Genomic DNA, 12,571 nt, shown 5'->3' with positions numbered 1-12,571 from the left:
ACACTCATGTTAATTTTTTAGCTTGCACAATATGTGTTTTAGGCTTGTTCGTCACAAATTCGGGTAGTAGTAACTGTTAACCGGCATTCTCCTGTCACATTGATCAGTTTAAAGCCAATGTTATACAATGTCCGCTGCCAGGCAACCATAGTGCACATAATCTATTCAGATCGAGTATTACTTAAGAGTTCTCCAAAACTGTGCAAAGGTATGGACAGTCTGTAGTAATGGATTAAAAATACATTTTCATATTGTCAGCCTCATAACTGATTCAAAGCCAGCATCGGTTACAATAGTAACTATTTATCTGATCTGAGCTTATAAGCCTGGATGATGGTAAAACATTGTTTCTGGTTTCATGCCACGAAACAGTTCACTTTAAAAGAAATGCTGTGTCACAGGTAAAGAATGCACAAAAAACCATCAAACTGTTGAGCATGCATCTCTGGAATTGTCTGTAAATTAAGAACTGAAATATCTATCCCAACTCTGCTGACAGAGCTCCCTGACATACCTTTTTACCCATAATCCCTACTGCCATCTATAATGTAGTGCCTTGTCATCAGATGTATGCAAGTGGTAAATAATGACAACCTTTATGTCAGGATGATACATACAGCAATCTGCATATAATAAAGTAATTCTAACTTTTAAGATTTAAAATTGGGAAAGTACATATATTAACAAATTGTATAAATAAATCCCTAGCCAAAGAACATAGATTTCAGTGTAATAATAGATAGATCAAGTTTAATTCCATAAACGTTGCAGTGGCTCACAGGAAATGTGGAAGATAAAACAATATTAAACCCTGAAGCAATATTTATACTGTAGAGTATAACTTAAGCAATTGATGATTTATGTATTTTTACAAATGTATTATTACTATTTTCAATATCCCAGACGTTATAAAGAATGTTATTTTTAGTATCTAAATATTAGCAACATCCTTGAAGATGTATTACAATGTAAGTTTCTAACAGTCAACGAATAGTTTAGTTTACCACAACAATAAGTGCGATAAACGAATTAAAAAATATTTTGATTAAAAAATATATATATTTCGTTTTCAATTAGAAGAGCTACTTTACAAAAACGTTAATCAGTTATACGGATACAATCGTTTTGGGATTACGTACAAAGATGGGGGGAATGTTATCTAGATTTCTCTCATTTAACATTAACCTATAACACGTTGATAAGAATCGAGCGCCATTTCCTATTTTAAAACAAAAGGTCCTCTTATGTAAAACTATATGCCTGAAAAATATGTAAATATTGGATCATTGGTAATCATTTTGGATTAACAAACACCGTAATTGCGTTTAATAAAGCGATCGTTTTTTTAGATCTATTTATTGTTTTAAAACAGGACGAAAATGTTGAAGATGTTCTTTCGAAATTCTCTCAGGCAGTTTTTGTGGCAGCTGTGCGGTGCTGAAGGACCCCTCTGGGCCTACCTACCTAATTTAACTAGACTGCTGCCTGCTGGTCTCCAGTTGGGGCCGAGAATGGAGAGGATCTGAGTGGTTGGCTGCCAGTGAGGGTATTAGTTCGGGATTACGAGTAATCGAGAGCCGAGGGGGAAATAATAAAGGATTGTGATCTGGGATTGCACACACACCTCTTAAACCTACACCTTTCGGACAGTGGTGTTCAGCGACGATACACACACACACACACATATATATATATATATATAAAATATGAAAATTAAAACTGAAGTGGGGGCGCCAGGCCTGTGGTAGGAAAGGAGAACAAGACCAACATTGCAGCCGAGCGAGGGCTGTGGAGGAGCCGGGGAGTGAGATCGCCTGTGGGGGGAGAGACAGGTCGTGGAAACACCGTGGAGCTCTTCTGGACAGGGGGGCAGGGACCATCGCCTCGCTACGGAGGGAGTTCACAGTCTGAACATACACATTGCATTTAGTTCGTCGAGAAAAGAGACCGAGAGGGGAAAAGGAAGTTATCGTTGGGCCGGCGAAGTGCATTCACAAGTTGTGCCTAACTTTGTCAAAGTTTGTTAACCGTCGGAAAAGCGTAAAAGAAGTGGGGGGTTCATGCGAGCTCACGAGTGCTTTGCTGTAAGAACTTAAAAGGGATAGCAAACAACAACAACAATGGAGGAGAATGACAACATGGACTATTTTTACCAGCAAGTCTTACAGAAAGACGTGACCCGACGGCTGCAGGTTGGCCAGGAGCTGATTGACTACCTCAGTGACCCGCAGAGGTCCGCGGATGTGGAGCAGGACAAATCTCGCCTGGATAAGACTATAGACGAGTTAACGGGGTGGGTGAACTCCAGTAATTACAAGGTAAGGCTCTCTGTGTCCGTGTGCTGCTCCACTAGTGTGGGTCTTTTGCGATGCAGGATTTTGTGTTTTTAATGCAACGTGATGGAAAGAGACCATGTGGGCGCTCAAAAAGAAACGTCCAGTTGGTGGTTTGAACTTGGTAGGGTGGATGTAGTGAATTGATCGGCGCGCAACATGGGGGTCGTATCATACAGCGTGTGTCTGAAGGCCGGCCCTGTCGTGCTCGACCCATTGTTTACAAGTGGAGCGATACAAAGAGGGTTTAAAAATGTGTTTCCTTAGTTTGGGAATAAAGTGATGATAACCATACTAGTCTTAAAGGGACGTATAGATGCGTATGCGGAAGTCAGTCCCCCGATTCTGGCTGAAAAACGTGATGGGGATTTTCCTGTCAAATGTCACAGTCCTATCATGCACATCAGTCATGTTACCAGGTTTTAACGCTCATGGTTGAGTTACAAATGATGCTACCAAGAACCATCGCCATCCATCTTTCTCCTCCTCCACCTCTTTGGTACTTTTTTTTTTTGTTGCTTTGTAAACCTGTATCACCAGGGCTTTTCTGTAGTTACTCTGTGGGCTTTATTGATGACAGGATGATGGGGGAGGGGATAGCTGCATTATTGTTGTAGCCACCGACCACTAATCATATTACACAGCGTCAAAATACCAGAACAAATAAAGTATTAATACATATATAAGCACAACAAAATGTATACTTAAGGAATGAGCAATACTTTCACTTCTCTTTGTGAACAGCCTGTAAAGAACAACAGACCCGAACATGAGCTCATCATCTCAAGATGTTTTTATGGTGTTGTCCTACAAAGTAGTGTAGTTGTCTTTAGGATTGTGTGCATTCTCTTGCCATGTTGTATTGAAGTAGCATAGGTTTGCAAGCCTGCATTTACTCTGAAATCGTCCTGTCCTGGTTGGTTTTGTGTTTTCTTCCCATCTATCTTCTCAAAAACATAGGAGCATGGGTGCAGTCTGCAGGAAAAACTAAAGCTTAGCAGAAAGAAACCTAATGAAATCATTTTTCTATGGGTAGGACTTACAAATGAATTGTTAGTATGTCCACATTAATTGCTTTCCTGCATTCTCAGATCTTGAAGACGGGAAGTATCTTTAAACATCCTAAAATCAGTAAATGTCCCCCTTCCCCCCCTTTCTATTGTCCGTTGAATTGCTAATGGATGAGGTTAGAGGTGTACAGGATGCTACACATTAATTTATGTTTACAGTGAAGAATAATATAGGCAACATTTGTTAGGGAGCCTTTTATGTACAAGAGATTTTTATTTGTTGAAGGGGGGTAAAAACACCACAACTTTGTGTTGACCTAGCAAATTATGTCCCAGAATGCGAAGTGGGGATTGGTGTGGTAAGTAAATGACATTTTCTGAAGGGGTGGAAAATGTTTAAATATACTTAATTTAACAGTATAATTCACTTGGTAGCAAACATATTAGTTCAATTTGAGACATGGGATAGACTGAAACCATTTTACCGTTCTTTGGTACTTGAACAGAATTTGCAGTAATAATGTTTTCTGATACGAAGCTGGTTTCTCTATTTGAACAGTTTGCACACCCTAGAGAGCCATCTTTGATCTAAGCTGCATTCCTTCAAAACCAAACGAGCGTATGTTGGATTAATTCCTGTATGTCTGAAGAGCTTTGCCAGCTAGGTGCAGAATGCAGAAGCAGGCCATGTCTCGGCAGCTAATGAAATTGTGATGAAGCTCAAGTTGCGGAGTGATTTGCAGAATGGGTAGGAGGTCTCAGAGGAATGCAGCCTGAGTGCCTGTCTGCATCAGCACCTGAAACTGCTGGGAGGAAGAAGTCGGTCTGTTGACTGTTTCATAGATAAGACCCTGTGTCATCCTGGCCTAGACCTGCAGTGTAGTGTGTCTGAGGCACTGAGCAGCACAGGTGCAGTAGACGGAAAAAAAGGCTGACAGAGAACCACACCTACTTGGCTGAGCTATGACATGGCTCATCTCCACATGATTACGAGAATATGCTTGTGTTTAAAAAATAAAAATACAAGCAGGCAACAAGAGTCAAACGGGTAAAAGTGAATGAATGCTCCAATGAATGAGAGAGTATGACTGACTAGAGTAAAAAAAAAATAATATATATATATATATATATGCCAGTTTGAGAAGGGGCGTAGGATTGAAAACCCTTTCCCTTATTATATAAAATGTCTATTCAATTAGCTATTTTGGAACTAATGGGACCCTATGTGCAAGATAATATATAGTGGTGAATGGGTGTGGTGCATTGTGCACTCAGTGAAAATGATCTGCTAATGTATTTCTCCTGTTATAATTATAAATCTTTCTATTCTTGCTGTGTTCCTTCAGGAATACATCTGAGCTCCTTTAACCCTCCTATTATGTTGGGAATTTAGGGACATCCCATGCATCTATGCAGTTTCAATCAAATGTAAATGTTATGTTTATGAAAGTTTTATTTATAATGGCTTTACTGCTGAACATGAATTTAGCATTTCACACAGGTATTGGAAGTCTTTTTTTCATTTACTAGAAGGACACAATTGACATCTTCCATGTTTCTTGCTGGTGGTAGCAGAAGTAGGTCGCCCTGAAGATTCAAACCAACAACTACTGCGTCTGGGGTTCGAGGCAGCCTTGTTCACCTGAGGGGGACAACAAAGTTTTAGATGGTGACCGATGGCCAGCGAACAGTCATGCGTTGACAGTTGTAGGTTGCTGTTAGTTTATCCAGGATGTCCATTCCCCTTTGGTGGATGTGTAGTCCAAAATTATCTGTGTCTTATTGTCAATCCTGGTAATCTGTGTTGCGTCCTTGTGCATAGTGCTCATCACAATAACATTCTTGTTCTTTTTGGGACAGTATGAAACAGAGCACATTTCTGTTTTGCAATTTTGGAATCTCACTTTATTGCACTGTTTCAAGCATCATTAACTTTGATATCACAAGTTTAGCACCAAATATGTACAATGTAAAGTAGTTTTCATGTGATCTTATGACCTTGTAGCCCCTCAGTGATTTCCAAAACTACCCACCTCCTTTGATTCCTTTCAGGTGCTTCTCCAGATAGTTTTCCCATGTACACATGCTTATTCCATGTGAAACTGGACTGAGCATCACAAGTTACCTACAAGCATATAGCCTACTGCCTACATAGAGAACACCCTCTGAATGGGACAACATGTTCATCTACTGTAACGTGTCCCTGGATTGTAGTACAAATGCAAAAATTCATCCCATTTAACCTGCTCTTCCCTGCTTGCAGACAGTTTTTCTTTTTCATGTCGACTGGGTCTAGTGTCATGGCTGTCAAATCTAATCAGTCTATCAATGAGGAATGTTTCCAATTACATAGGATCTGGAATTACTGCTCTACCAGTTTCTGCATTCCACAATATGAAAGCATATCTGCTAGGTCCATGAACCATGAACCATTTTGATGATTTTGGAATTTGTCAGCCTTGAATTGCATGTGGGGAAGATATTAATGTTATTTTATGTCTTGTGCATACTTGTGCATGTTCCTACTCTTTCTCTTTAAAACTTGAATTTCCCCCAACCTCATTGGGGATAGGTGTAAACTTCTCTGATGTAAACCAAGTTTCCATCCTTTATGATTCATGATTTAATACATTTTTATTTAGTAATCCACAATTGTTTTTTTTGTTTTTTTTGTAAATCTCAACAGATGAATAATAATGATAATGATCTAAATGGACAAATTGCAGTCCTGATTATTCTTGGAAAAATCACTTTAGGCCTTCTACCTCAAAGCAATATCCTGTCTCTACAGAGTTTAAGTTGTCCTGTTCTGCACTTGCCAATGTTTCAGAATGATTTTTGCTTGGTCATCTTGACTCTAGCAGATCGTCTGGGATTTCCTCCTGATGTCTGATGCTAGCGTTGCTTTGTAGCAGATACTTGGCCAGATGAAACACCATACAGTAATGTAACTGCTAAAATTGCAATAGTCCATTGCACACGGTTTTTGACCAGCACTGCTTGTATCCACGGCATCTTCTCAAAAGACCTGAAACCCCCTTAATCCTGTAATTATTTTGCCTAGAATTGACATTTATCACTTATATTTGTTTTATTTCTAAACCTGACAGTTTTTTTTTAATATACTGTTATCAGTCTCTGAAATGTGAGGCATGTACTATTGCAGGACTGAAGGACTGATTTGACAGATTTTCCATATAGGACTGACTGGGCTCACTGGTGCCTGGCAAACCACAGGAGCTGCTGCTATTGAGCAGAGTAAACCCCACCTGATTTCAGGCTTCTCCAATTGTGTGCTGCCTATTGATCAACTGTGACATAACTGAGATTAGCTTCAGCAAGGTATGAATCAGTTGAGAAGTAGAGCCTAGAGGCTAAACTGAACAAAATCTACTGCCGAGTCCCTAAACAGACCTTAGTTTTGTGTCCCATCTGAAGGACTGAGGAGAAGGATCCCCACCCCCCGATTGCTCAAGGTAATGTGTGTGTTAGTGGTGGAGCTGGAGTTCAACAAGGAACCCCCTGATACTGAGCCTTTTTACTCTGACCATGTTGCCTCCTATAACTAAATAATATATTCTGGCTAAAGAGTAGGACTATGTATCTTCAAATTCTGTTTAATACATTTTATTTCAGTCTTCGCATCAGTGTGCCAGCCTCCTTTCATGTCATGAATAATGAAAGGGTGCCATATTTTGCTGCATAAAACACAACCTTTTTTTGGCTAATTTGAAGTTGACAAAAGAATCCAACATCGCTGCACTCATTAACATAATGGATATAATCAGTGTCTGCAACCATTGCAGAAAACAGCTGCTGGTTTTCAATCAGTGCAGCTGACATTTTGTAAATTGGCCCTGATCTGTTGGCCCACTGTGTGCTTCATACGCTTTAGCATAATGCTGAAAACTGTAATTATGACTGAATGATCATAGTTTACAATAAATATTTATCCTTATTGTACATTAAATAAAATGTTTTTTAGACTGTTTTATGTTTAAAGTGATTCTTAGTGCAGTGCTCTTGTCCTTGGGAGGTAATTGAAGCGTGAATTGAGCAAAGCTCTTGAACAGGCTGAATTTGTGTTAAATTGGTGGTTATACATTGTGGAGGGCTCTCTAATCTCAGTTCCCTCTTTGAGAACTCCAAGTTATAATTTAGATGAAATGTATGCATTTCAAATGCAAAATGCACAGACTGCTGTGTATCAATAAAGCTGTCAGAGTGCTTTGGCACAAAAGGCTTTGTGAATGTTCAGGGCAACTAGATGTGAGGAGGCTTCAGAGGGTATGTGTGTGTCAGTTTACTCTCTCCCAGCCAGGTCTTGACAAATACCTTCTTATTTTTGGCATGAGAAGGGGAGGTAAACAAATTTGAGTAACTTTCAATGGATTATTAGAAAGAGGACAATTTGTTGTCTTCTTATCAATCATTTTATAATGAATACCAATTCAGATTTTGTTACATATACCGTACCTAATAATCGCTGCTGCACCAGCCGTACTCAGTGTCTATTAAATGAGTTTCGCAAATGTGTTGGCTGCTGCTGCAGGTCGACAGGATAACAGGATTATTATTATTTTTTTTTTAGCAATACAAAAACAGTACTGTGTTGTCGACTTGGTGACCCTAACTGTTGGCGAATGGAATATCGTGTGTAGACTGAATCTGCTATAGCCCCTGTTAAGCATACTCAGGGATGTGTAAATCTGTCCAGTGCAGCAGTGTCCATAAATATTACATGCTACTTTTATCAAGACTCTCTTAATGTTTTAGTAGAAGGAAGCTTGCTGCCTTTTTAACTCCATCACTACCAGGCGCAGTTGGTGTGACCAAACGTGATCCTTATGGTTTTCCCAACAAGGTTAAACAGATTAAAATTCCAGCCTTTCATCTCTTAATATAATGAACCATATGTGGAGTCAAAATAGATACTTCAGCAGATTGGAATGAAGGATAGAGAGAGATCCTTGCCCAAGTCGAGTCTTTGCAAAAGCACATCGTACATTCACTCCTCCAAGGGTCAGTATTCTGTTGTGCTGATGTCTCTCAACACTTCCCCTCCCCACTCCAGATTGACCTGTCATCATGATGTCAGCTTTTAAACACGTACAGTGTTCGGGCAATCTACATGCCAACGTTGCTAAATGTAGCTGTTGAAACTGTACTCGAGGACGTACCTGGGCTAAAAGTTAACCCATCTGTATGAACTGCATTTGCATTATTGTAAGTGGAGCTATAGTAAATAGCTATAGGCAGGACTGTTAAGTTGTCCCAAGTCTTTTAGAATTGGTAATGGGATGATGGATTTGCCTTTGATGCTTTCCCTTTGGGACTCTTTCTTTAATGACTTTAAGATGCTAAAGATGTTAAGGTATAACTTGCTATTAATTGCCTAAAAAGTCTTTCCCCTTCATTTTGCTTTGTAACAGTTAGGCTATATGCCTGTTTTCATACTTTTTGTTTTGAGATCAAGCCCTTCAACCAGCAATGCATAGCTGGAGCAGTTGATTTACAATGCTGTAACCAATTGGATTGGTTTCAGAAATCCATAAGGTCTTCTTAAAGAGCTTCACATTCTTCTTTCTTTAAGCCTCTATTTAAATTGTTCTTTGCTGCTGGCATGATTCAATGGTTGTGCCACAAAAGAATGAAGACTGCTGGCCAGGGATCTAAAAATAAAGAACAAGGAAGAATTAATAAAAAAAAAAAAATGGAGGTCGTCATCCTACAAGATCTCTTCTACCTAATGCTTTCTCAAACAGATATGAATTTTTAATGCACAAAGCTGTTCTGAGTGAAGCTGCAGGCACACAGTGTTACTCTACATCTGAGAGAAGTGGGTTTCATTCCTCTGTCACTGAGTAGGTTGAGGGCTTGGTGGTGTTTCACAAGGCAGGGTATCACAGATTCCTATCCTCGATTCTGTCACAGTCAGGGCATGACATCACTGCAATAACAAGGGTTGGTAAATTTCTGCTAATACATCTGTGGAGTGTGAACTCTTTTGTTTTACTTAGGAACAGAGAGTAATAACTATATGAAGTTGCTTATAGCATTAATTGCAACCTTTATCATTTACATTTGTAAGATATTTCTAAATCAAAAGAGGCTTGTGGTTTTCTCTGTTGTGATCTAGTGCTGAAATGAAAGATTACGTTTTTTGCCCCAAGCTACCTTCTGCTTCCCAGTCACTTAGGCCTAATTTTACAATCTCTTCCAGGCTGAACTTACCAATGAGCCTGTATCCACTGGTGTTTGCTGGTCAGTGGAATATTGGGTTCACTTGTGAAACTAGAGTAATGTCAACTAGGGTGAAATTACACCATTTTGGGATGCAGGCTCTCATCTTCGAAATGGAGTTAAATGTTTGTGTGTGTGTATTAAAATAAACAAAAAAAATTCTGTGTTGGGGTTGGCTGTATCTTCTGGGTTAGATTTCATTATCTTCAAATGTATGAGATTTATACTCCAATGAGATTTATACTCCAATAACACTCCACGCAAAGCAGATCATTGCATGCTTAAGTGGGCCTATCCCTGTTCTCTAACTAGAAAATGTCTTGAAAGAGTCCTGATATCCTTTCCTTGATAAAAATGCTTTGACGTTATCGGTGTGTAACGGAGCTCATTGTGTACAGTAGAGTGTAAACCTCTCACATCTGGAGACCGGTCTTTTTGTACTGGGTGTAGCTGGTGCGGTTCAGAGGGCTCGGAGCAACACCTGTGTCAGCGCGGTGCGAATCCTGAGCTGTGGGCCCCGAACTGCTCTAGCTACAAGTGCTTTATAATTTACTCTGCACTTCTCATTGCCTTTGGAGTGCTGCATGTTTCTATTTTCATACAGGCTTATATGTTTGAACCATGGCCATGATATCTTTTTTTACATAAAATATATATTTTTTTAATCCTGTTCCCACCATCATAAAACAGGTGTTCATGCACTATAGGCTCCCAACTCCACCTTTCTTTACTAAAATTGGTAATAAATGCTCCAACATGACTTAACTGCTCTGCTGTTTTATTTAGTTGGAATGTTCTCTTGTGCTGTGCTGCCAGTACTTTTTTTTTTTTTAACAACATAAAAAGCTATCCTTTAAAAATATCCCACAGATGAAACACTTGACTACAAACCTCTGCCAATAGATTTAGCAAAGCTGTCTGCACCTGCTTGGCTTTTCCTTCAAGCAAATCAACTGCACAGTTCTTCAAATGTAAATGCATTAACTAGGCATAAACTGAAGTGTTGGCTTCACAGAACCAAAATGTAACTAATAAATTCTGGGCTTAACTCTCACAAGAAGCACATTGTTATATGTAATTGTTTGAAAGAGGACCATGCTCTGCCAATAGATACAGTTCCTCTTAGACTTGACTTAGGCTTTTGCCTCTGCTTCCCGGGTGGTTTAGCTTGAAGATGGGTTCTTGCTTCATTTTGTCAATATGTAAATCTTATTAAGGTGTCCTGATTGGAGCTCAATCGGCTGGGATATGTAGGCACGTGTTCCAGCTGGCAGCATGTATCCTCAGTTTGGCAATCGCTGTTCCTAGTTATTTTCCTTCCTCATTGTGTTATAGTCTGGTGCACAGCAAGGCCAAGCTTTTGAACATCCGAGTCTAAATAAATTAAAAAAAACAACAAAACCAAAATAATTGATTTCCTAATTAACTTCCTGGCTTGTTACACAGCAGCTAAAGAACGTCTGGTTCTTTCAGATTACAAGCAGGGGAACCAGTAAGCAATATAAATATAAACCTGCATCTTTAAAGTGCGATTTCTTTGGGGTTTTTAAATGATAACCTTCGTTAGCTGCATCCGGCCTGTCCAGAATCATATCAAACGGAGCAACACTGCATGGAGGCTAACAGCATATTTATGACTGAGCTGCAATAATGCTGCACTGCAGACCTTATCTGCCCTTCACTGAATACATGGGCTTCCAGTATTTTGACCTGCTCTGCTAAAGCCATCTAAAAACCCTCCTTGCATTTTCTCAGAAGGAAAGGAAGCAGTTTTTCCCCAATTATTAAACAAACAAACAAGCAAAAAAAATCTTATTGTCTCTATAAAACAAATGCAAAAACTTATCTCGGTTGCCTCATAACCCCCCTAGTCTCCTCCTGAGAACAGACATGTTCTGGGCAGCACTTGGAGCAGTGGATCATTAATTCTTCTCTGTGCAATGGGATCTAATCTAATGGTTAATTGCGTTGTTAATGACGGGAGAAACCGCATGCTTTGATTGGCCTTTCTTCTAGTCGCCTGTAATGCGGAGATGAGGCTGTGTGTGATGGCTAAGAAATGATTTTCAAGAGGAATGGAAGGAAGAGACCTTAAAACTTCAATCTACATCAGAACTTCACTTCATCTATTCGCAAGCTCAGATTTTGCAGGCTGCATTGCCGAGTTTTTCCCCTTTGTGTCAGTTACGAACTTTGTAAAGGAGCATTATTTAATGCATTTCCGATTTGTTTTCATTGTGTGCGCACTCCCGTTTCTCTTCGTACTTGGATCCCTTGAGATCAGTTTTCTCATTAAAAAGAAAAAAAATAAAGCCGCATGATAATGTTGTGTCTTCTGTTAGGATACAGCAATTGCTTCTCTTTGACCTGTGCTTTAGCTATGGTGAGAGAGCACTAGTGTCATCAACACTGCTGTTTTCGGTTATCTTCTCCTTTATTGAGCAGTGCTCTGAAGGACACGAGACATCTCTGTGGAGTCGTTGAATGTAAAATGCACCTTATTCTGTGCCCTGCAGTCAAACCCTGCATTCCTCTAGTCTAAGGGCTCCCTCTGAATAAGAGCTGCATTATGGAGCTGTTGGTGGCAGAGTGCGGTAAGGGTCCCGATCAAATCACAGGGCATGGCTGCACCGCTCTTGCACTCGCCCGTGTCACAGTACAGGGCCATGAATTTGATGGCTTTCTTACACCATTGCATAAATAAAAACTATAACAGTGTTCCAGATTTTTAGTGCAAATCATAAGCAGTTCTCACCATTTACAAATATGACCAGCATTTAATGATTGAGGTTATACAGTATAGTGTAGTTGTTGTATACAGCAGGTATCGGAGCGAATGCAATTCTGGATTACACCATTCAAAATATAAGATTCCCCTCATATCGCAATACTAAATGTTAACCGTAGATGGGTGCAGTAAGGGGTGTTTTTTGTCTTGCTTTACTCGATTATTTACCAAAGAACATTGAAGTAATCCTCAAGAAA

General features: G+C 39.6%; 1 protein-coding gene across 24 annotated transcripts in view; it reads left to right on the top strand.

Moving 5' to 3' along the window:
• The first annotated feature begins 1,482 nt into the window (after positions 1 to 1,482).
• The window catches only part of clasp2 (cytoplasmic linker associated protein 2), a 96,614-nt gene continuing 85,525 nt past the window's right edge, over positions 1,483 to 12,571 (top strand). For 21 of the 24 annotated variants that reach the window (XM_066690811.1, XM_066690831.1, XM_066690803.1 and 18 more), the window contains exon 1: positions 1,483 to 2,318. In XM_066690811.1, the coding sequence (XP_066546908.1) occupies positions 2,121 to 2,318 (198 nt within the window). In that variant the 5' untranslated portion in view covers positions 1,483 to 2,120. The remainder of the gene's footprint in view (positions 2,319 to 12,571) is intronic. The other 3 variants (XM_066690819.1, XM_066690824.1, XM_066690818.1) reach the window with 1 other exon arrangement.

Source organism: Amia ocellicauda, chromosome 18 (genome assembly GCF_036373705.1).
Source record: "Amia ocellicauda isolate fAmiCal2 chromosome 18, fAmiCal2.hap1, whole genome shotgun sequence".
Classification (NCBI taxonomy): domain Eukaryota; kingdom Metazoa; phylum Chordata; class Actinopteri; order Amiiformes; family Amiidae; genus Amia; species Amia ocellicauda.
This window is presented reverse-complemented; position numbering and strand designations above follow the sequence as displayed.